The sequence below is a fragment of the Cervus canadensis genome, chromosome 26 (assembly GCF_019320065.1).
Source record: "Cervus canadensis isolate Bull #8, Minnesota chromosome 26, ASM1932006v1, whole genome shotgun sequence".
Classification (NCBI taxonomy): domain Eukaryota; kingdom Metazoa; phylum Chordata; class Mammalia; order Artiodactyla; family Cervidae; genus Cervus; species Cervus canadensis.
In genome coordinates this window covers 15,037,512-15,061,685 of record NC_057411.1, presented here as the reverse complement: position 1 = coordinate 15,061,685, position 24,174 = coordinate 15,037,512, and the positions used below count along the sequence as shown (strand labels likewise).

At 35.6% G+C, this 24,174-nt stretch overlaps 1 protein-coding gene across 14 annotated transcripts in view; it reads right to left on the bottom strand.

Annotated features, from left to right (window-relative positions):
* The window catches only part of ADGRL3 (adhesion G protein-coupled receptor L3), a 709,244-nt gene that overhangs the window by 311,162 nt on the left and 373,908 nt on the right, over positions 1–24,174 (bottom strand). For 11 of the 14 annotated variants that reach the window (XM_043447764.1, XM_043447769.1, XM_043447767.1 and 8 more), the window contains one exon: positions 1,575–1,589. The exons of the other annotated variants lie outside the window; for them this stretch is intronic. In XM_043447764.1, coding sequence (XP_043303699.1) covers positions 1,575–1,589 — 15 coding nt within the window. The remainder of the gene's footprint in view (positions 1–1,574; positions 1,590–24,174) is intronic. 14 annotated transcript variants of the gene reach the window in all.

Here is a 24,174-nt window from a genome sequence, read left to right as displayed (position 1 = left end):
TCATACTTCAGACTGAAAATGGGCAGGAATTGTCTGATTCATTTTATTTTTAATATGATTCAGTAGCACATCATGTGAGTGGTGGTAAGGAAAGCTTGACTGATTCATCTGTAACAATGGGGCTAAAAAGCAATGTTTCCCAAAAGGAGGTCCTTGAAATACCTATTTATATGGTTTAGATATATAATACACAGAAAAAAAAACAAAACCCCACAAAAACAGGGATTCCTAGCCACACATGCTTAAGAAATATCTAACTAAAATAATATCAAGATTCTAAGTGCTGAGGTACATTAGTGACTCTTCAAGGTAGAAGAGGGGAGTGTGAGCAAATTTCCACAAATTAATTTGATCACAGAACCCTTTCTACAGAGCCTGATGGGATTTAATTTTCTCTTGAACCTGCTATGGGAAACACTGCTCCAATATTTTTGCAGAGCAAACACATTGAAAAATAATCATGCAGTCCACTGTTATGTTTGAAATGATTAGAAGTATATTGGGAAGAGAAATTAGGAAATCACAAGAAATTTGGAGGTTGACCCGTATTTTAATGATTAAAGCATTATTCTCTTGATATTAGTGATTAGCTCTTTAACAGCAATTTTAAACCTACATCTAAGAGAAAATCTAAGATGAAACTCAACTAGGGTTTGCAGGTTATTAAAAACAAAAGTACATTGTTAAAATGTCCAGTTTCAATTTTGGGAAAATGAGACATTTAGGGGGAAATTTAACTGTCAAAATCTTCCATAGCAAGGATAGAGGGCCATCATCAAATTATACTTAATAATAAAATTCATTATTGGAAGAATTTTTCAGGACTCTAGTATAATGTCTGGGCTTCCCAGGTGATGCTGGTGGTAAAGAACCCACCAGCCAATGTGGGAAACATAAGAGACTCAGGTTCAATCCCTGGGTCAGGAAGATCCCCTGGAGGAGGAAATGGCAACTCATTCCATCTTCTTGCCTGGAGAATCTCATGGACAGAGGAGCCTGGCGGGCTACAGTCCATAGGGTCACAAAGAATCAGACACGACTGAAGTGACTTAGCACACACACAATATGATGTCTATAATTATAAAGGATGGATAGGTATTATTGTCAAAATTGTATATAAACTTTATATTAGTTAATAATCAGCCCTTGCTTACAAAAGCAATTTATTTTAATGTATTTCAGAAAACCATCTCCCCTTTTCCCTTAATAGATAAAAATCAAAAGAACAGGGAATCGCTCCAGAGCTATGGAAAATCATCTAGTATAGAAAATAAAAACAAATCTGAAGCAGTCATTATGCGTCAGAATCTACTGGATTTCTAACTACTCATTTAAAAATAAAGAGGAATAAAATGCATGGTTGAAAACTTTACAGTATTAAACTGTTTTAGGATAAAAATAATCAAACCGGCACTGGTCAGTACAACAGATTAAAGTGAAGTTGAGCAGCAGAAGTAGTAAATAAATTTTCAGAAAATAGATAAAAATTAATAACAATTATTTTAACTAGATGTTAAACTGTTAAATAACTTAGCCTATAAATAGTATATAATTTATGAAAGGTATTTAATTACCTTTTTGTTCCACTTCTATTGGAGAGAGAGAAGTAAAGAGAGAAAGGAGAAAAGAGAATAGATTAATGGTACGATATTGGCCAAGCACTTTTTATTCACCTCTTGCAAACTGAAAGTAAATAATTTATTGCACTCAAACTTGATTTATTGAACATTATGTTTTTCTTAAAAGAACCCATTCCTCTATAAAATTATTTTTTAAGAAACAACCACATTATAAGCTTAAAAATACAGTACAAGCTTGAAAAAAAATAAGGCAAAAGTTAATCAAGCTAAGATTGAATTAACATATCATTCTAAACTATAGACACAGGAAATACAATACTCATAATAATAACACAAGGATTTTCTATTTGAAAGATAGGTTGGTAATTATACACAGAAAGCTTTCAGATAGTTTGGATAGTCTCATTTATTAATTATTGTTTATACCACAACTTAACAAAATAGTCTTGCTTTTTACCCATCTCAAGAATTGATCTCTTTGGAAGAAACTACTTTGTAACTAATCTCTTAGGGCCTAATATTTTCTATAGTTAATGAAAAATGTACCTTGTGAGGTGACCCATTAACAGGAAATGCTGTCATCCTGAATAAATATATTTAGAATCCTTACTGAAGAAGCTTTTCTTCCTCCCACTCATCAATATTTTATATTACTGTGGAAAAATACTATCTTCAGGAAAATATATATCCAAAGGTTGATACAAATAATGAGCCACCTGCTCTGGGCTTTTCTGAAATTCTAAAGCAAGTCTTTCAACAAACTCTTATAAGAAGAAATTGAGATTCTCAAACATGTTATGGTTATGTATCTTTCAAATTAGCTTCCATTATTATTTTAAGGTATCAGTTATTACAAGTAGAGGAAAATTCTGGGAAACTGTAACATATTCATGAAACTCATCAAGCGACATCTTCTTTTCTAATTAATATTGGTCTCATTAGGGAGAATTTGCCGAGATCACAACAAGGAAACAAACAAACAAAAAAGGATCAATGGGGGAAAAAACAGGGAAAGACTCAAGAAAGAATGGGCTCATAATACAAACATTAAAAAGAAAAAATAATAGGTTCCAAGTGATATAAATCTAAGATAATTTCAGTGGAAGGGATAAACTGAGCTACTATGTACAATAAATAAAACTCTAGGAAAATTTTAAAACAAAGGAGAAATATTTTTTTGGATATTTACTTCCAGGTAAGATTTTGTGCTTTGACCTAAGCTCATGTCTTCAATTACCAGCAAAATCACACTCATTTCTCTCCTTGACTTTTCTGAAAGCTCAAAATCACAAGTGTTAGAAGACAAAAATGGTATATATGAAAACGTATGTTTAGGAAGTTGTAAATGGTGTTATCCTTTTTAAGATATGTCTTTAATTTACAAATCTTATTTTTAACAGTATTTTTAGGACTTTTTAAAAAAAACTCTATGATAATCATATTATTTTTTTACTTATCATCATCATTAATTAAACCTATATCAAGTAAATGTAGTATTTACTGGACTGTATACTTCAATATAGTTCACTTAACTACTTTACCTAAGAGATGAACTTCTTGCTATGATTAGATTACTAACACACCTGAGCTCAGACTGACAACTAGAAGAAATGGAAGTAAGAGCTTTAAAAATTAATCTATAGTCTCAGGAAGTTTGTACTGGAGGCTCATTTCACAATGATAGTGGAGGCTGAGAGTGGTGTCTCACACTGAAGATAATATTTGTCAAGGACTATTCTACCAGGGGATTAATAGAACTAATTTCATTCTTTGGAATAGTTCTAGATATATATACTTTGGATTATACATGAAGCTGTTTATATTATACCACATAAAATGTACAATCATACAACTTTAGTTTTATTCCATATAAAATTCATCTTATTTTTGTGTGCAATTACCCTAACTTCTTGGTGACTAGTATTTCTCTCTCCAACAAATGCTTAATGAGCAAGATGGATATGTGGCAAAAAGTATTAATAGGTATTTATTACAATTTATAACTACTACCTTAAAGTTTAATGGAGATTTTTATTTTTCAAATAAATTTTACTTTTATTTTCTCAACAGTCATTAGGTAAAGTTTAACTTCTAATTCTCTGGTCCTGGTTTAATTTGAAGAAACTGTCATAAACTGTAGCCCAAGTAATGTGCCTCTGGCACTGCTTGTGACTTAAAATTAAGATTTATTAGGCAATTCTATTTCAGAGAAAATTATTATGGTGTTGCTTATGTCATGACTGGCTGTACCTCATTCATCATTTACTTGCCATTTCTAAGACTAAAGTAAAATAATCCTATAATTTAAGTTGAAATAAGTACATACAAATCATATTCCCATCACAAAAACGAGTATGGCAAACATAATTTGTCACTGAAAAGCTAAGTAACATTTAGGATTCTCCAGTTACTGTTCATCATCTAATTCTTATTCTAGATGCTTCCCTCACCTGAGAAATATATGCAAACAAACTGCCTGCATATAAAAACCATGCTTACCCCTGAATCTTTCACAAGCTCACAATGCCTGGCACGTAATGTATATCCAATGAACAACCTCTGAATTAATACACAATCCACATAGAGATAATTAATTCTGTTTTGTAGATATTTAAAGCATGTGATAAGAAGAAGAAAAGGGCAAAGAAGAATCTGGATTTGCTATATAGAATCACACATGGGATGCATATCTGTATGATGTCTTTGAAAATTTTAAAGGATGAGGAGGAAAGTAAAATTTATAAGCAATTTGCATCTTCAACTCATTAAATGTAAAACCAGAGGAAAAAAGGAAAAGAAAAAAAAAAAAGCATGGTCTTGAGGTTATAATGGCAAGAGAAATTTGTCACTATAAAGCAGTCTATGACAATCTAGAAACACAAGTGGAAAATACTCCCTTTATTCTCTCTGTTATGGGATCATGAATAAATGAATTGTATGATGACAACCCTGCTAGGTCTTCTTCAGGACCTCTTGTCTGTTACTCTGATCCAATATCCTGAATTCTGACATTTTAGCTGTTGCTGTTCATTTCCAAACCTCCTTGGAAGTAGTTTCTCTACTTTTCTGCCTTCAATTTTAATACCCAAACTACTTTTTTAATTCATGCAACCTCCATAAATATGTTTATATATTGCCTTAAAGTGCTTTTCTTGTTGTCCTTTGTCAAACTTAATGTCACAAGCTACATCCTGTGGTTAGCTACAGGGCAAATTCAAATTAAGGGTAACCCCATTCTGAATAAAAGGAAGAAACAGAAAGAAAAAAGACTAGCAGATTTCCCCTTCATTCCACAACAATTCATAAAATATAATACAGTCATGTTATTGCTTAGAAAAAATAAGATGTTATTAGTTCTATATTCGTTCTGTTCATATCTGTACCATATGCAATATTTGGGATTGTGTTCTTTAATTAGAAAACGTATGGATGAGAGAGCATTTGCATGCATTGCCAACTTTTTTCAAATAGTGTTACAAATTACAGAGAAATAAAATTGTCGCATGCCAAAAATTGTTAGAACTAAATTGCCATAACTGAGAACTATGAAATTATATTTAATGCTAATGCAGCTGAAAATTTCTTTTCTCTGCAAGTCATACAACCCATTTTCTATCTAAAATTTAAACATTCTAAATGAGCAGAATGTTATGCAATAATGCATCTAATCTAATATATAGAAATGACATTTATGAAGAGAATAAGATAGTTATAAAATATTAAACAATTATAAACAAATATTTTCATTATTGAAATGTAGTAGTATTTTGAAACAATCTCATTTCTTGGTTACATTTGGCTTAGATTATTAAAATGCACTTGGGTACACTTTTCACAGGACAGCAAAAACAACTCAGCAAAAACACAACCGGGAGCTGACTGTGGCTCAGATCATGAACTCCTTATTGCCAAATTCAGACTTAAATTGAAGAAAGTGGAGAAAACCTCTAGACCATTCAGGTATGACCTAAATCAAATCCCTTACGATTATACAGTGGAAGTGAGAAATAGATTTAAGGGACTAGATCTGATAGAAAGAGTGCCTGAAGAACTATGGACAGAGGATCGTGACACTGTAAAGGAGACAGGGATCAAGACCATCCCCAAGAAAAAGAAATGTAAAAAAGGAAAATGGCTGTCTGAGGAGGCCTTACAAATAGCGGTGAAAAGAAGAGAAGCAAAAAGCAAAGGAGAAAAAGAAAGATATACCCATTTGAATGCAGAGTTCCAAAGAATAGCAAGGAGAGATAAGAAAGACTTCCTCAGTGAACAGTGCAAAGAAATAGAGGAAAACAATAGAATGGAAAAGACTAAGACATATCTTCAAGAAAATTAGATACACCAAGGGAACATTTCATGCAAACATGAGTTCGATAAAGGATAGAAATGGTATGGACCTAACAGAAGCAGAGGATATTAAGAACAGGTGGCTAGAATACAGAGAAGAACTATACAAAAAAGATCTTCATGACCCAGATAATCATGATGGTGTGATCACTCACCTAGAGCCAGACCTCCTGTAGTATGAAGTCAAGTGGGCCTTAGGAAGTATCACTATGAACAAAGCTAGTGGAGGTGATGGAATTCCAGTTGAGCTATTTCAAATCCTAAAAGATGATGCTGTGAAAGTGCTGCACTCAATATGCCAGCAAATTTAGAAAACTCAGCAGTGGCCACAGGACTGGAAAAGGTCAGTTTTCATTCCAATCCCTAAGAAAGGCAATGCCACAGAATGCTCAAACTACCACACAATTGCACTCATCTCACACACTAGTAAAGTAATGCTCAAAATTCTTCAAGCCAGGCTTCAGCAATACGTAAACCGTGAACTTCCAGATGTTCAAGCTGGATTTAGAAAAGGCAGAAGAACCAGAGATCAAATTGCCAACATTCGCTGGATCATCAAAAAAGCAAGAGAGTTCCAGAAAAACATCTATATCTGCTTTATTGACTTTGCCAAAGCCTTTGACTGTGTGGGTCACAATAAACTGTGGAAAATTCTGAAAGAGATGGGAATACCAGACCACCTGACCTGCCTCCTGAGAAACCTGTATGCAGGTCAGGAAGCAACAGTTAGAACTGGACATGGAACAACAGACTGGTTCCAATAGGAAAAGGAGTACGTCAAGGCTGTATATTGTCACTCTGCTTATTTAACTTATATGCAGAGTACATCATGAGAAACGCTGGGCTGGAGGAAGCACAAGCTGGAATTAAGATTGCCAGGAGAAATATCAATAACCTCAGATATGCAGACGACACCACCCCTATGGCAGAAAGTGAAGAACTAAAGAGCCTCTTGATGAAAGTGAAAGAGCAGAGTGGAAAAGTTGGCTTAAAGCTCAACATTCAGAAAACTAAGATCATGGTATCTGGTCCCATCACTTCATGGGACCAGTGGAAGCAGTGTCAGCTTTATTTTCTTGGGCTCCAAAATCACTGCAGATGGTGATTGCAGCCATGAAATTAAAAGACTATTACTCCTTGGAAGGAAAGTTATGAGCAACTTAGACACCATATTCAAAAGCAGAGACATTCCTTTGTCAACAAAGGTCCATCTAGTCAACGCTATGGTTTTTCCAGTGGTCATGTATGGATGTGAGAGTTGGACTATAAAGAAAGCTGAGCACAGAAGAATTGATGCTTTTGAACTGTGGTGTTGGAGAAGACTCTTGAGAGCCCCTTGGACTACAAGGAGATCCAACCAGTCCATCCTAAAGGAGATCAGTCCTGGGTGTTCATTGGAAGGTCTGATTTTAAAGCTGAACTCCAATACTTTGGCCACCTGATGCAAAGGGCTGACTCACTGGAAAAGAGCCTGATGCTGGGAAAGTTTGAAGGCAGGAGGAGAAGGGGTTTACAGAGGATGAGGTGGTTGGATGGCATCACCGACTCAATGGACATGGGTTTGGGTAGACCTGGGAATTGGTGATGGAGAGGGAAGCCTGGTGTGCTGCAGTCCATGGGGTCACAAAGAGTTGGACACGACTAAGCCATCAAATTGAAGTTAACAAAGTGTTTTGATATGAATCACTTGCTTTTATTCTTTAAATGACAGTGTGACATGGTCCTGCTGCTGCATCACTTCAGTCGTGTCCAACTCTGTGCGACCCCATAGACGGCAGCCCACCAGGCTCCCCCGTCCCTGGGATTCTCCAGGCAAGAACACTGGGGTGGGTTACCATTTCCTTCTCCAATGCATGAAAGTGAAAAGTGAAAGTGAAGTTGCTCAGTTGAGTCCGACTCTTACTGACCCCATGGGCCGCAGCCTACCAGGCTCCTCCATCCATGGGGTTTTCCAGGGAAGAGTACTGGAGTGGGGTGCCATTTCCTTCTCCGGCAACATGGTCCTAGTTACTACCATATTAGACACAAAAGTCAACCAAAACTTAAAAGGTTTAAAAGCTTAACCAAGGTCAACACTGGTAGGTGGCAGAGTCCTAGCACTTGTCTAATATATACCGGTTCTCACAACATTTAAACTTAATGAAACACTATTGCGTTTTTGCTCTCCATTTCCTTTCTGTCATCAAAGCCAAGCAGGGGTGTAGAGGAGGTAAATGACACAAATAGAATCTCCCTAAGGGCAGGCACTGTGTCTGCTATAAAAGCCAACATTTATCAAGCATGTTAATCAAACCAGTCAATCCTAAAATAAATCAACCCTGAATATTCATTGGAAGGACTGACGCTAAAGTTGAAGCCCCAATACTTTGGCCACTTGATGCGAAGTGCTGACTCTTTGGAAAAGAATCTGATCCTGGGAAAGATTGACGGCAAGAAGAGGAGGGGATGAGATGGTTGGATGGCATTGCCAAGTCAATGGACATGAGTTTGAGCAAACTCCAGGAAATAGCAGGCCTGGCATGCTGCAGCCCATGGGATTGCAAAGAGTCAGACATAACTGAGTGACTGAACAACAATTAAGCATGTACCATATGCCAATATTGCATATATACTAATTGAATCATCTCACAACAAACTTATGAGGTAGATATTCTCATTATCTTAAGTTTTCAAATGACAAAACAGGAACAAAGATATATGGCTCTTTTATTAAGTAGCAGTAGAATTCAAATTCAAAACCAAGTTCTGGTCTTATTCATCACTGCATCTTCAATACCCAGCACACAGAAAGAGCTCAATTAATATTTCTCCCACCACCATGCAATGATGAATTGTACTGTGGTATTTTCAAAGAAAGGAACTGAATGCCATAGTTTCCAGTGCTATCAGGCTTCAGAATGGTGATGTAATGTATCTCTCTGGAGAAGATAAAATAAAAGAAAAAGAAATGGCTTCCTCATTTCTTGGCCAAGGAAACAAAATATTTCTTATCACCAGAAACAAACCAGTGCTGAGTAACTCGTGTCCTATTAATTATTATTCTGAAGCAGAGAAAATTCTCTCCTCATGCATTTCACATCCACCAAGAAAATACAAAAGCACTTCAGTAAACAGAAATAAAAAGATCTGTGATGTTCATTAATTTTTGGTATACTGCGTATCAAAAATTCTGACAGACATCTGTCTCTTTCCGTAAATAAAGTGCTAATACTTTTTTAATGAAAGACAAGGGTAATCTCTGAAGCTCAGCATCTAAACTGTGTTTTTAAATGATACCCGTGCACCAGTGAATAAAAGTGCTGCTCAATCAGCTTGTATTACAATGGCTTTATATAATGTGTTTCCTAAACTATCACCTCCTAATGAATTTCATCCTGGAGTATGTAGACTGAAAATATCAATAATTCATAAAATCCCTTCACTAGCCACATTATAATTTAAGCACTTAAATACAATATCTGTAGATGCCACAGAAACTGAGACTGTCTTTAAATTTGTATTAACTCTCTATTCCATTGATGGATCTGTAAAATCCTTCAAACTGTTAATTTAGATGCTTTCAATAATATGGTGCTACTGGTTGATTCTTTCGTGACTCCGTTGGTAATAACTTCTAGTAAAAAATAATAATTTTCAAAGTTATTATTGGTAACAGTAAAGTCAACATCACATTTGGTTCATCAAGGATGTACCCTTATCATAATGATTTGTCACACTATGTAACAACCATGTGGCAATTAGAGTTGTTAAAAAAGGCAGAGTCCCCTCAGAATGTCTTTGACTGTACATCCATATTTATATATTAGATCCACTAAAACTATTTGCTAAGTGCAAGGCCCTAAGAGATGTGAATACAGAAATCAGTAATAACAATCAAAATACCTAACAATTAACTGAACATGTACTGTGTGAATAATTATTCAGAAGATCATTTAATTGAATCCTCAAAAAGATGAACTTGGTTGTATTTTTATGGACATGTTAAAAAGGAGGTACGATTTCTGCCTTAGGGAAGCTTACAATCCAATAACTGGTGATTTTCAAAATACTTTTTTAGCAATGATAAGTTCTTTCTAAATGTCTTCAAAAGAACTGATATAGAAAGATAAAATAAAAAAAAAGAAGAGAAGTGAACAGCAGAGAAAGGGGGAACTGTTACGAGAGACTGGAGTTACAAACACAAGGCATCACAGTATGACTGCGATCAAATTTCCTATGAAAAATGTCATCCATTTGCTCTTGAGAAAGATATTTTTGATTGACGCCTGTTACTAGGTTCTATGGCTCCAGCTCTGTATATTTAAAAATAAAATATATTTCAAAGTGAATCTAAATCTAATCTCAGACAGTTAGTAAAAACTTACAATGAATTCTCCTTGGGTTCTACAGCTGAAAGTTTTTTTTTTTTTTTTATGATTATCTAGTCTCAGTAAAAATTGTATAAATTAGAAAAAGGAAGCCAGAGAATTAATATATCAGTCTCAACTCAGTTTACTTTTTAACTCAATAGAATTAAAATAAATTAATAGGAAACGTGATTTTCTTTTTGAGTCACTTAACATTATGCATTGTAAGGGGAAACATGGCTATCCTAATCTTCAGTTCAGTTCAGTTGCTCAGTCATGTCTGACTGTTTGTGACCCCATGGACTGAAGCATGCTAGGCCTCCCTGTCCACCACCAAGTCCTAGAGCTTGCTCAAACTCATATCCATCGAGTCGGTGATGCCATCCAACCATCTCATCCTCTGTCTTCCCCTTCACTTCCTGCCTTCAATCTTCCCCAGCATTAGGGTCTTTTCCAATGAATCAGTTCTTAGCATCAGGTGGCAAAATACATTGGAGTTTCAGTTTCAGCATCAGTCCTTCCAAGGAATAGTCAGGACTGATTTCCTTTAGGACTGACAAGTTAGATCTTCTTGCAGTTCAAGGAACTCTCAATCATCTTCTCCAACATCACAGTTCAAAACCATCAATTCTTCGGTGCTCAGCTTTCTTTATAGTCCAACTCTCACATCCATACATGACCACTGGACAGACCAGAGATTTGATTAGATGCACATTTGTCGGCAATGCAATGTCTTTGCTTTTTAATATGCTGTCTAGGTTGGTCATAGCTTTTCTTTTTATTTATTTATTTATTTATTTTTCCCAGTGGGTTTTGTCATACATTGATATGAATCAGCCATGGATTTACATGTATTCCCAATCCCGATCCCCCCTCCCACCTCCCTCTCCACCCGATTCCGCTGGGTCTTCCCAGTGCACCAGGCCGGAGCACTTGTCTCATGCATCCCACCTGGGCTGGTGATCTGTTTCACCATAGATAGTATACATGCTGTTCTTTTGAAATATCCCACCCTCACATTCTCCCACAAAGTTCAAAAGTCTGTTCTGTATTTCTGTGTCTCTTTTTCTGTTTTGCATATAGGTTATCGTTATCACCTTTCTAAACAGTCAGGATGGCTGCTATCCAAAGTCTACAAGCAATAATGCTGTGGAGAAAAGGGAACCCTCTTACACTGTTGTGGGAATGCAAACTAGTACGCTATGGAAAACAGTGTGGAGATTTCTTAAAAAACTGGAAATAGAACTGCCATATGACCCAGCAATCCCACTTCTGGGCATACACACTGAGGAAACCAGATCTGAAAGAGACACGTGCACCCCAATGTTCATCGCAGCACTGTTTATAATAGCCAGGACATGGAAGCAACCCAGATGCCCATCAGCAGATGAATGGATAAGGAAGCTGTGGTACATATACACCATGGAATATTACTCAGCCATTAAAAAGAATTCATTTGAACCAGTCCTAATGAGATGGATGAAGCTGGAGCCCATTATACAGAGTGAAGTAAGCCAGAAAGATAAAGAACATTACAGCATACTAACACATATATATGGTCATAGCTTTTCTTCCAAGGAGCAAACATCTTTTAATTTCAAGGCTGCAGTCACCATCTGCAGTGACTTTGGAGCCCAAGAAAATAAAGTCTGTCACTGTTTCCCTTGTTTTTCCATCTATTTTCCATGGTGTGATGGGAGTGGGTGCCACCATCTTTGTTTTTTGAATGCTGAGTTTTAAGCCAGGTTTTTCACTCTCCTCTTTCACTTTCATCAAGAGGCTCCTTAGTTCAGCTTCACTTTCTGCCATAAGAGTGGTGTCATCTGCATATCTGAGGTACCTGATATTTCTCCTAGCTTCATCCAGTCCAGCAATCTGCATGATGTACACTGCATAGAAGTTAAATAAGGAGGGTAACAATATACAGCCTTGACCTACTCCTTCCCCAATTTGGAACCAGTCCATTGTTCTATGTCTGGTTCTAACTGTTCCTTCCTGACCTGCATACAGATTTCTCAGGAGGCAGGTAAGGTGGTGTAGTATGCCCATCTCTTTGAGAATTTTCCAGAGTTTGTTGTGATCCACACAGTCAAAGGCCTTGGCATTGTCAATAAAGCAGAAGTAGAAGTTTTTCTGGAACTCTCTTGCTTTTCTGATGATTCAACAATGTTGACAATTTGATCTCTGGTTCCTCTGCCTTTTCTAAATCCAACTTGAACATCTGGAAATTCTTAGTTCATGTATTGTTGAAGCCTGTCTTGGAGAATTTTGAGCATTACTTTGCTAGTGTGTGAGATCAGTGCAACTGTGTGATAGTTTGAGCTTCCTTTGGCATTGCCTTTCTTTGGGATTGGAATGAAAACTGACTTTTTTCAGTCCTGTGGCCACTGCTGAGTTTTCCAAATTTGCTGGTATATTGAGTGAAGCACTTTCACAGCATTATCTTTTAGGATTTGATATAGCTCAGCTGGAATTCCATCACCTCCACTATCTTTGTTCGTAGTGATGCTTCCTAAGGCCCACTTGACTTCACACTACAGGAGGTCTGACCTAGGTGAGTGATCACACCATAGTGGTTATCTTGGTCATGAAGATTTTTTTGTATAGTTCTGTGTATTCTTGCCATCTCTTCTTAATACCTTCTGCTTTTGTTAAGTCCATACCGTTTCTGTCCTTTATTGTGCCCATCTTTGCATGAGATGTTCCCTTAGGATCTCTAATTTTCTTGAAGACATCTCTAGTCTTTCCCATTCTATTGTTTTCCTCTATTTCTTTGTATTGATCACTGAGGAAGGTTTTCTAATCTCTCCTTGCTATTCTTTGGAATTTTGCATTCAAATGGGTATATCTTTCTTTTTCTCCTTTGCCTTTCTCTTTTGTTCTTTTCTCAGCTATTTGTAAGGCCTCCTCAGTCAACCATTTTGCCTTTTTGCATTTCTGTTTTTGGGGCATGGTCTTGATTACTGCTTCCTATACAATGTCACAAACCTCCATCCATAGTTCTTCAGGCACTCTGTCTATCAGATCTAATCCTTTGAATCTATTTGTCATAATCTTATTGATGCAAAAAAAAAAAAAAAAGCTGAAGAAGTCAAATTACTTTACTTTTGTCTAAATATTATTCTTTCAGTTTCCACTGGAGTTCTTAAGATCTTGTGACTTATTCTTGGAATTGAAAATTTGTATAATCACTTGGTGCAAGGGAATAAGACAACAAAACTCACAATGACATTCAATAAGGAAAAAAGAAAATAACATTTTGAGAAATAGCTTAGGGATCTGAAGAGCTGCCACATAATCGTTACTTGGTATGACTCTTCCAAATATCCCAACCTAACTGGACTAGATTCAGTAGCCAAAGAGTAGAAAACATTTTTTATTTGGGAATAGCATGGTTAATAAGAACAAGATTAATAACAGAATTATGAAAATATAAGTATAAATAAAAACAAAGTTAGATCAAGAATTAATTAGTAGAAAATATACACCAAAAATGTCTTATTCATGTCATATGAATTTCTTGAAAAGTAGATTTAAGATCCTTCCTCATTTAGATTTTGGAATTTGATAAAGTTAACATGCTAATAATACCAATTCATCTGAACAAATTTCAGGTCTTTAGTTTCATTGCTTTAAACTTCAAAAAATGTGTTCTTTATGATATTATTCTCATTTTGTGTTTTACTATTTTGTCCCAGTATTTTTTTAAATCATTTTTCTTCATATACTTCACACCTATATTTATTTTTCAATATACTTCACACCTATATTTATTTTTCACCTTTTACTCACTCTGTAGCCCCTACCTGGAATGCCTCACACAATATATCTCAGTTAAGTCAAACTCCGTGTTCTAGGTTATTCCTCCATAAGCACTATCGATAATTATTTTCTAGGTCCGTATTGAATATGTGTATAATTCCAACAGAGTTTATGAAGAATGGTATTCTGTAATGTCCCAGTCCAATGATTGGCGAACTTTTTAGAAGCAGCCAGTTAGTGATTTAGGTTTTCTGAGCCACCTGTAAGCTTTGTCACACACTTGTTGCCTTTGTCCCTTTTTTACGAAACAACTGTTTAAAAATGTAAAAGATATTCTTAGCTCATGGGCCAGTATGTAGACAACCCACTGGATATTTATCCCTTGGCCACAGTTTGCTAATATCTATTGTATTTAATTTCACATATACTGTCTCATTTACTATCCTCCTGGCTCTTGGTATTTTAACCTTCTATCCTTCTTCTGGAAGCACAGCTGACTGTTAAATAATGTGAGTTTGAACTATGCAAGATGACTTATACACAGATACATTTCAATAGTAAATATTCTGGTACTCCATGGTCCATGGTTGGTTGAATCAGTGGATACAGAGGGCAAACCATAGTTATACTCAGATTAATCCCCAAGTTATTCAAGGATAAACTGTACTTAGAAGTTCTTGAAGGACTAAAATGCTATATCACTCACTCAGGGATTATAAGGGTCTATCTTAATGTCTTGTTATAACTGCTTGTCAAAAAATTTTGGGACTGATACACTTTTAAAATCACAGGCAAATAGTTCCAAATATGAACTTGATATGCTTTATTTGATGACGTGCACAAAAGAGAAGGGGCAAATCTTACAGACAGCAAAGTACTTCCGGGTAAACAGACAAAATCCCCCTTAGATACTACTTATTATCTTTCTATGATAGAGTCCATTGTAAGTCTCACTATCTACCAAAATGATTGTACATGGCAAAATGTTTCTTCTACAATCAATTACTAAGAAACATTTTGTAATTTCTGTTGAATTTCTCCTTAATGATATTGAAACAAATGAATTTTTTAAATTTTTAAAATATTTAATACTTACCCTATATCAGGCTATTTGTTGAATACTTTATCTAGATTATTTTATTTAATCCTCACCACAACCCTGATGAGAATGTTGTCAGTGTTATACAGGTGAGTTCAGAGTTCACATAATTAGCAGTTGGTAGAGCTGCTATTTGAACTTCTGGGCTTGCACTCTTAAACTCTATGCTATGCTCTCCAGCAAACAAGAAGGTGATGATGATGAAAATAATGAGGATAACTAATATCATCTGTGGGCTTACTAATTACTAGATGATCTATTATTTAAAATAATTTACATATACTATTCATATAATAGATAGCATCACTAACTCAATGGACATGAATTTAAGCAAAGTCCAGAGTCACTGGAGGACAGAGGTTAGCTTGCTACAGTCCACGGGGTCGTAAAGAGTCAGACACAACTTAGCGACTGAACAATAGCAACAAGTCACACAATAGTCACATTACCATTGTAAAATGGCAGCATTATTATTTCAGTATTCAAAGAAAGAAACTAGATGAAGATAACATAAATTAATAGCAAGGAGCAGACTCAGGATCCAATGCCAGGCCTCTGACACAAGAACCTAAGTGCTAATCAGTATCTTTCAGGAGCAAACTATTGTTGAATAAATCCATCAATTGAGGAATAGTATCTCGGTTATCCCTATTACTTTCTAAATGCCAGTAGTGCTTTATCCACTAAATTATACTTACCAGATATAAAAAAATGATTTCCTGACTGCAAGAAAAATATGTGATTTCAACAACAATAACCAAAACCTTTGAAAGGTTAGTATTAATAATTAATAATAACTTAACTTGAACAAAAGTATTTTACTGATTTCGCTAAAGAATCTCTTCTCAAAGCTGCCTATTTAAGATCTCTTTTGCGACAAGAGCCTTTCTTTTTACATGCCTTTTAGGGCAGTGTCTCATCCCAGACTCACAAGGCATGCACAGGTCCCCTGTAAAGACAGGAGCCAGCTTCTGACCCAAATCAATGATGTCAGACAGAACTGGAAGAAATGCAGAGGTAGAATAATTAAAGATACCATAATAAAGGTGATATACATAAAACTATCTCGTACTTTTTTTCCTACTAGAAAGAAAAATATGTTGTATTAATTATGCATCCTAGAGTAAACTGTAGACATAGCATGCTTCTCATATGAGAAATTTCTTTACTCTTCATTCTGTTTCTTTATTCTTCAGTGTCCATCATAGCGTGCCTATGACAATTTAGCAGCAAGATTTCATTTTAGTCTAGTCAAACATAGCTAATTGTATACTGAAAAGTTCCTACTTTTTTCTCACTCATAGGTGAGAGCATTCATAATAGACTTTAGCTCTGCAATGTTATATTTGACATAAGAAGTATTCTTAGGTCATATTCTTATGCTTTTAATAACCAGAACATAGTCTTCCTTCCTTTCCTTGTCATATTATGTTCTTCCTTTGAGAGACAATAACAGAAGGAATTAATCTTCCTTAAAAGATGTGTTGCAAATTAGCCAGGTGAAAGTTGCGAAAGGAAATAATAAGCGGGCAGCTCTTCAAATGGATATACTGTTTACAACACCCAAAGTATAGACATTAAATTTAAAATAAATATGTACAACATAAAGTGTGTTATCCCAATCTTTATAATACTCAGCCAACATCTGTTCAGTAATTCACTAAATGTACTCTTTAGTTTGTTTTAGTAAAATATGTCAAATTAAATGAAATGCAAGTTTTAGAGAATAAAATAAATAATCACTCTATTTTTTACTCTAGTCAACACTAGATACTTTACAGTTGACTTTATTTAACTTGACTCCAGTTGTTTGTCTGTTAGTTAATTTTGCCTTAGAAGCTATCTGTAGAAGGATTATAAAATACAAATTTCCTGGTTAGAGCATTCAGGAAGGAACTATCAACAATATAACATTATTATGCATAATTTTCTCACTTTTTAATTTAAAAACCTCCGATAAACAAACACAAAATTAAAAAAAAAATGCTAACTTGTAAACTGACAATGGGCTTCATGTTGGATCAGAGTGTAAAGAATCTGCCTGCAATGCAGGAGACCCCTGCAAGGCAGTTCGATCTTGGGCTGGGAGGATCCTTTGGAGAAGGGTATGGCAACCCACTCCAGTATTCTTGCCTGAAGAATTCTTGCCTGAAGAAATTCCATGGACAGAGGAGCCTGACCGGCTACAGTTCACGAGATCGCAATGAGTTCGACAAGACTTGGCAACTAACACTTTCACTTTTTTCCCCCCACAAACTGACTATAGATAGTAATTATTTAAATTTTTAATTTCGTGTTTACAGGTATAACATAAAAATGTTATTATTGAATCTACCACAGAAGGTGATTAAAAAATACTACATTAAAGACCAAAAATAAATTTCAAATAGAAACTATATATTTTCTCAGAAGCATCCATATTATGACATTCTCTATTAATCTACTAGAAAGTTAGTTGTATATATTCAAGGTCCCTCTTTCATTTTATTCATTGCTCTGTCCTAGCTCCTAGAATAGTGCCTAGAATATAGAAGCTACTCGATAAATATTCTGAATTTGTTAAATCAATACAGAGGGTCTCGATCTATGATGCTCTTGAATAGCTGGTAAAACTTAACTCAAATCACCAAAGATAAGATGAAAGGAAAAAAAAAATTAACTGATATATGTAGATTGTGTAATTGCTACACTGAAGTAAATATTTTCTACATATAATGTTTAATTAATAAACCCATTTGATATTTTAGATTACTATTTAATTACTTAAAAAAAGAAAAAAACACTTCATTTTAAAATACTGAACACTGAAAACAAAGTCATTTACATTTTTTGACATTATAAAACATGGCAATAACTGCATAATTTGAAACAAGAAGCATTTATAGTAACAACAGTTAACAGTTACTGAATGTGTACTATGTGGAAACCCCTACTATTAACTCATTTAATTATCAAAACAACTCATTAAAGTACGCATGAAAGTGAAAAAGTGTTAATCACTCAATTTGGTCCAACTCTTTGCGACCCCATGGATTGCAGTCTGCCAGGCTCTTGTGTCCATGGATTCTCCAGGCAAGAATACTGGAATTCACCTCTCCAGGGGATCTTCCTGGCCCAGGGATTGAACCCTGGTCTCCTGCATTGCAGGCAGATTCTTTACTGTCTGAGCCACCCGATACAATCACCATTTTACAGATGAAGTAGAAATTTTACAGATGAAGGAGGAATTATTTGCTTAAGGCCACAAATTTAGTGAGAAAAAGAGCTAGAATTTGAAAGAAGACAATCTGACTCCAAAAGCTTATTCTCATCAGATGGTTCTACATGATCTCCTGAGAATTACTTATCAGTTTATACTGACTAAAGTTTCTTGCTCAGAAAATAAAGTAACACAACAGTTTGATGCCCATTTTAAAAGTTAATAAATTTGAAAAACAGATTCAAAACTATGATATTTTGAATGAATTCTCAAGTTGTGAATGTTGGCTGATTTACCACTTATATGAAAATTATGTGACCTACAGAATTTGGTATCCACTTTCAAATGAATGACATGTATATTTGGAAAGAGAGTGTGAGGTTTCTTAGATTTCTCAAGTTGATATTTTCTACTTTCAAACAATAGCATCTCAACTCACCAGTCTTCTCTTAGCATCAGTTCATTTTGTTACGCATGCACCATGGATTCATTAGAAAACAGTGAGGATCTAAGTTTTACTGTGCCTAAAAACTTTAGGGGAGAGATTTGTGATGGAAAATTATAACTCCTTAGCAGCAAAAGTGAAAGTCAAATGCTGAAACTATGAAAAGAAGAACAGAGTGCAAAATTCTAGTGTACAGCAGAGTTATGAAAATGAATTTTCCTTCTTTTTCTTTTTCTTTCTTCTTTTTCAAATCAACTAATTTCTACGCCACTGTAAAAAATATTATCTTAATTTCATGTCAAAGTTTAGTTTATGCATTTGGAGAATGCACCAGTCTTTTATGAATCTTCTCTCTCAGACTGGTAAACTATACGTTGTCTATTGAATTCAGGGCCAATAAATTCTCGCAAAGTCGTTCCTGCACTATATACATTATTGGTCCTGTCTCTGAACAGGGCCCTCTTTCTGCTTTACAACTAATGTAACATTTCTCCATGGCATCAATAGATTAAAACATTCGCTACCAGAAAAAGTATGTGAAAATAGAGCAAGCTCCTTTTCCTACAAGATAACTCTATAAATCTCTCTAGCTTGCTGATGTTCACTTTAATTTAAAATCAGTAAATATTTATCTTGTGAACTTCAAGAAGGCACAGAGATAGGTTATTTTCCCTTTTTTTGTGGTCCCTGACAGAATGCTACTTTGTTAATGTTTAATAAGACTAGATATATATTTCTGATATATACTTGGGGATATTTATAAAAGGGAAAATGAGGAGTATATTAAGACTTTAAAAGATTCAATCTATTGTTTCTCGAGCCATACAACTCTTTAGTATAGAAAGAGGCAAGAGAGCTTAACTGACTGAATTTTATAATGTTAAAGTGAAGTCACTCAGTCGTGTCCGACTCTTTGTGACTCCATGGACTGTAGCCCACCAGGTTTCTCCATCCATGGGGTTTTCCAGGCAAGAATACTGGAGTGGGTTGCCATTTCCCTCTCCAGGGGATCTTCCCCACCCAGGGATCGAACCCAGGTCTCCTGCATTGAAGGCAGACGCTTTATCCTCTGAGCCACCAGGGAAGTCCCAGTTTGATACTTTTCTTAAATTGACTATAACAATGGCTTATTGATAAACCTAGATTATTTCCATAAAAATAAATAAAAGCAAATTTAGTTCAATATTCTTAAACTGATAATTGAGGGATTAAACAAAATGTTGGAAATAGTACTTCGCTTAAAAATATAGAGGAAAACATGTTTTACTTTGAAGGTAGACTCTTTGCCCTGTTAGTCCCTTCCCTCCCACAGAAGATGGTTTTGGATAAGCTTACATAGTCAATCTCCTAGAGCCATTCTGGGCAATTGGTCAAGCATGCCACAGTCAGAACACATGCTCACAGATAATAAAACCTGCTCTCTCCCAGTTCTATGTGGCAATCATCTTATCCTTGATTATGACAATATTGATGTTTACTAAATCAGAACATGCCCACAGCTGTAACATACCTATACTGTATTTCTTACATACCTAGCATAAGTACAAAATATCTCTCAGTAGATAAATGCCAGAATTTTTATTATGATAAATTTGATTTTACTTTTGAAAAGCTGTGTGTAAATTAATGTCTTGCTTTCAATTTTATATACTATTTTCTTGCACTCAAACTTGCCTTTTACATAAGAAAAAGCAAGTTGGTTATAGGGTCCCTCTCTCTCAAGCTATCTCTTTTGAAATGAAACACAATGATTCTCTTATAGCTGTGCCCATGCACACACCATTGGAGAAGACAATGGCAACCCACTCCAGTACTCTTGCCTGGAGAATCCCATGGATGGAGGAGCCTGGAGGGCTGCAGTCCATGGGGTTGCAAGAGAGTCAGACTCAACTTAGCAGCTAAACAACAATGCACATACCACTTATCATTTAATACTGACTTTCCCATTCTCCAATACATTTACCTAAGATTAGCTGAAATCCCACCTCTTCTGCGAGGTTTTTCAACAACTTCCTATGTGAACCACAGCTTTTAGGAAAGCCTGCTTTTGAAAAATAAGCCTTAGGAAGAAGATTTTACAGAAATTGCTCACTTTGGGAGATCTGGAGTAAGACACCACTTCAATTTGTATGTTAACAAGAAATTCAGCATTCAGTAGAATAACAGAGGAGCATTGGTCAACTGTTTCAAACATGTAAATCTTATTACTTCATCAGCAAGATTATAGCTGCTTTCGAAGAAGGTATATAATATGGTAAATGTTAAAAGAGGGAGTGAGATGATTAATGTTTTGCAAATCAAATTTACACAGAAGGCTATGAAATATTTTTATAACAATAAATAATTACATAATGGTTGGTAGATACTTACTGACAGATGATGCCTACAAATGTTTTGAGTTATTCAAACATAATAAATCCAAGCAATCTTATGTGGCATGGTATCTTAATTTGGGATCTCTGAAAAGTAGAGCCTGAGACAAGAACTTTGATGTAGGTAGTTTACTCAGGGGGTGATCCCAGGAAAGTAGTTTGAAGGAATGAGGAGAGATAAACTGAAAAGGAAGAAAAGTCACACTACGCATTATTATTGGAATTGCCACTTTTGGCAAAGAAAGCCAAATTCTGTCCAGATCTCTGAGATATTTCTGTGAGTAATATAAATCTGGGGTAATGATACACAGGCCCTTCTCCCCAGTGGTTGAGGTCAATCTTCATGAGATGAACTCCCCTGCATCCAAGTGAATGGCCGAGTGCCAATCACAGAAGCTTGTAGACTTCGGGAAAGTCTTATGGCAGAATATTACAAGAGAAAGAGAAGGCACAGAAAGTGAGGATGAGGTAACTGAGGTAGGCCTGAGCGCTCACAAAATAGTTTACTTTGGGTCTGGGTAAAATTTTGGCGGCCCTGGGGACTCAGACGGTAAAGAATCTGCCTGCAATGCAGAATTCTGGGATTGATCCCTCTGCCAGGAAGATCCCTAGGAGAAGAGACTGGGAACCCACGGTGGTATTCTTGCCTGGAGTACTCCATGGACAGAGGAGCCTAGTGGGCTACAGTCCATGGAGTTGCCAGCTGAGTGACTTTCACTCAGTAAAAGGGTAAAATTACAGTTGAGCCAAGGGGTTGCTATATGTATGTCAGAGGCATCTGCTAAGTGCCTGTGTGTGTGTGTGTGTGTGTGTGTGTGAGAGAGAGAATACTGGAGTGGGTAGCTGTACCCTTCCCCAGGGGATCTTCCCAACCCAGGGATCCAACCCAGGTCTCTCGTATTGCAGGCGGATTATTTACTGTCTGAGCCACTAGGATGTGTGTATGCATGTACATAAACAAAAACAGTACCTAAACCTTAATCTTTAACTTCCATTAACTCATAATCCTGAGTTTCAAATTTATTTAGTAATCCCTTCAATTTGGGATATAGGAAAAGATAGTTACTCATATGACTTTTCACATAGCAGTTTATCTTCATTCCTCCAAACCACCACACACAAAAAAACTTTACTACTGTAATATTGCTACTTTTGTAACATCCTTTCTGGTCACATGCAGCTGAGAGTGAAAAGTCCAGAAAAGAAGTGTAGTTGGAGGTCTAAAATTTACACATTCCACAGAACCTCTGCAGCAGACACAGAAAGGGGAAAAACAGAACTTTGCGGCTGATTCTGTCTATTCTCGTGTGAATTCTGGGAATATATAAAGAGAAAGATAAATCACCTAGATCACATATTCTCACTTCACAAGCAGCTAGGACCCAGTGGACAAGGAGAGATTCAACAGATGTAATCATCCTTTTCTGCTACTTTTTATGATAACATTCATTTAAATTTAGCCTTTTGATAGTCCTTCCTATTTTCTAAACAGAAAACATGTTCAGATAGACCTTCATCATAAGAAACTATGAAATACTACCTATGTAAAAACCATTATTCATTTTTGGGTGTCTTACTTCTTGGCCTTTTAAAATACAGCATGTGAAGTTATTTTAATAAATCATGTGCAGCTCAGGATGATTAAAGGAACCTAAAATTCTTGAATAAAGAATGACAAGATAGGCAATGCTGGCCATTTAAACTCACATATTTTAATTTACTAACTCATAAACAGAAAAGTGAGCCTTTGTAAATTTTAAGATTCCAAGAGGACATAATTTAAACTGAGTAGATCAAGGTCGATTAATCTACCACAGTAAATTAGGAAGCAACCTAATATATTTATAAGCAATTTAAAGGCAACAAAATGTATGCTTTCTTGAGCACTGGTTACACAGTAAATATTTGCTGAGTTATTGACTTAATGAACATGATGATGAGTTAATAAGAACTAATTTCTAGATGGAGAAAGAACATACTGAAGGTAAAAAGAAAACAGTACACTCACTGCTGGCCATACAAGCATAAGTGGTTTCTCACCGGAGGAAATGAGTACCAGTGACCATTAACTACTTGTTTAATTATTATAAAATGACAGTATGTTTATTAATGGAAAAGTAGCTACAGAATCAAGCTAGTAATATAGTTATAGGCATTCATACTTACACACTAAAATAATTTTAATAAAGTCTTATTACAGGAATATATTATTACTTTATAATGAGGAGGGTATTTGGAAATAACTGTAATATCAGTCCTCATCATTTTCCATGTATCTTGGTGTTGAGCAACTCAGATACCCAGGTTTAACTGATGGCCAATTTTGAAAGCATATGATAGTCACTTTTGTCAAAAGGGAAATTTTAGTTTGAAAACAAAACATTCCAAGAAGAAACACAGAAGGGAAGTGTATACAGAGACATGCGACTTCGAGACAAAAGCAACCAGAATCACAGTGAAGAAGGCTCCATTGGCCTTTGTGCAGATGACAGCCATCCCTTGAATTTCAACAGGTGGCAAGAACGTTCCCATTGTGATATCAGCTATGTAACTGTATGGACACAAAGGGGATCAGAATACGCCACCCTAAGACATGGTGCTTGACATATTAAATATTTTAGGAAACCTCAGGTGCAGAAAGGACTCTCTGACCTTCCTCTCCTCTCCTGAAGCAGGAGGCTGTCTTGTAAGAGGTGCCCTATTCATTCCCAGAAGACAGAGAGATGCTAGAAGAATCCAAAAGAAGAGGCCTAAGTTTCTATCAGTTTATCAACCATCATTCAAACATTTTGTCCTCTCATGTTTTCCCACAGATTCCTACTTTTTATCAATCTTGGTAAAAACACTCAGGTTAAGGTCTTCATTTCCTTATGGAAGCTCAGTGAACTAAGTAGTCCAAGTATATAAATCATAAAATTTGATTGACAAGCTTGAGATTTCGATCCAGACATGTAAGATTAAAAAATCTATATTCTTCCAAAAATTAGTTATAATTGAAAATGAGATACTGATACTCAGTAAATC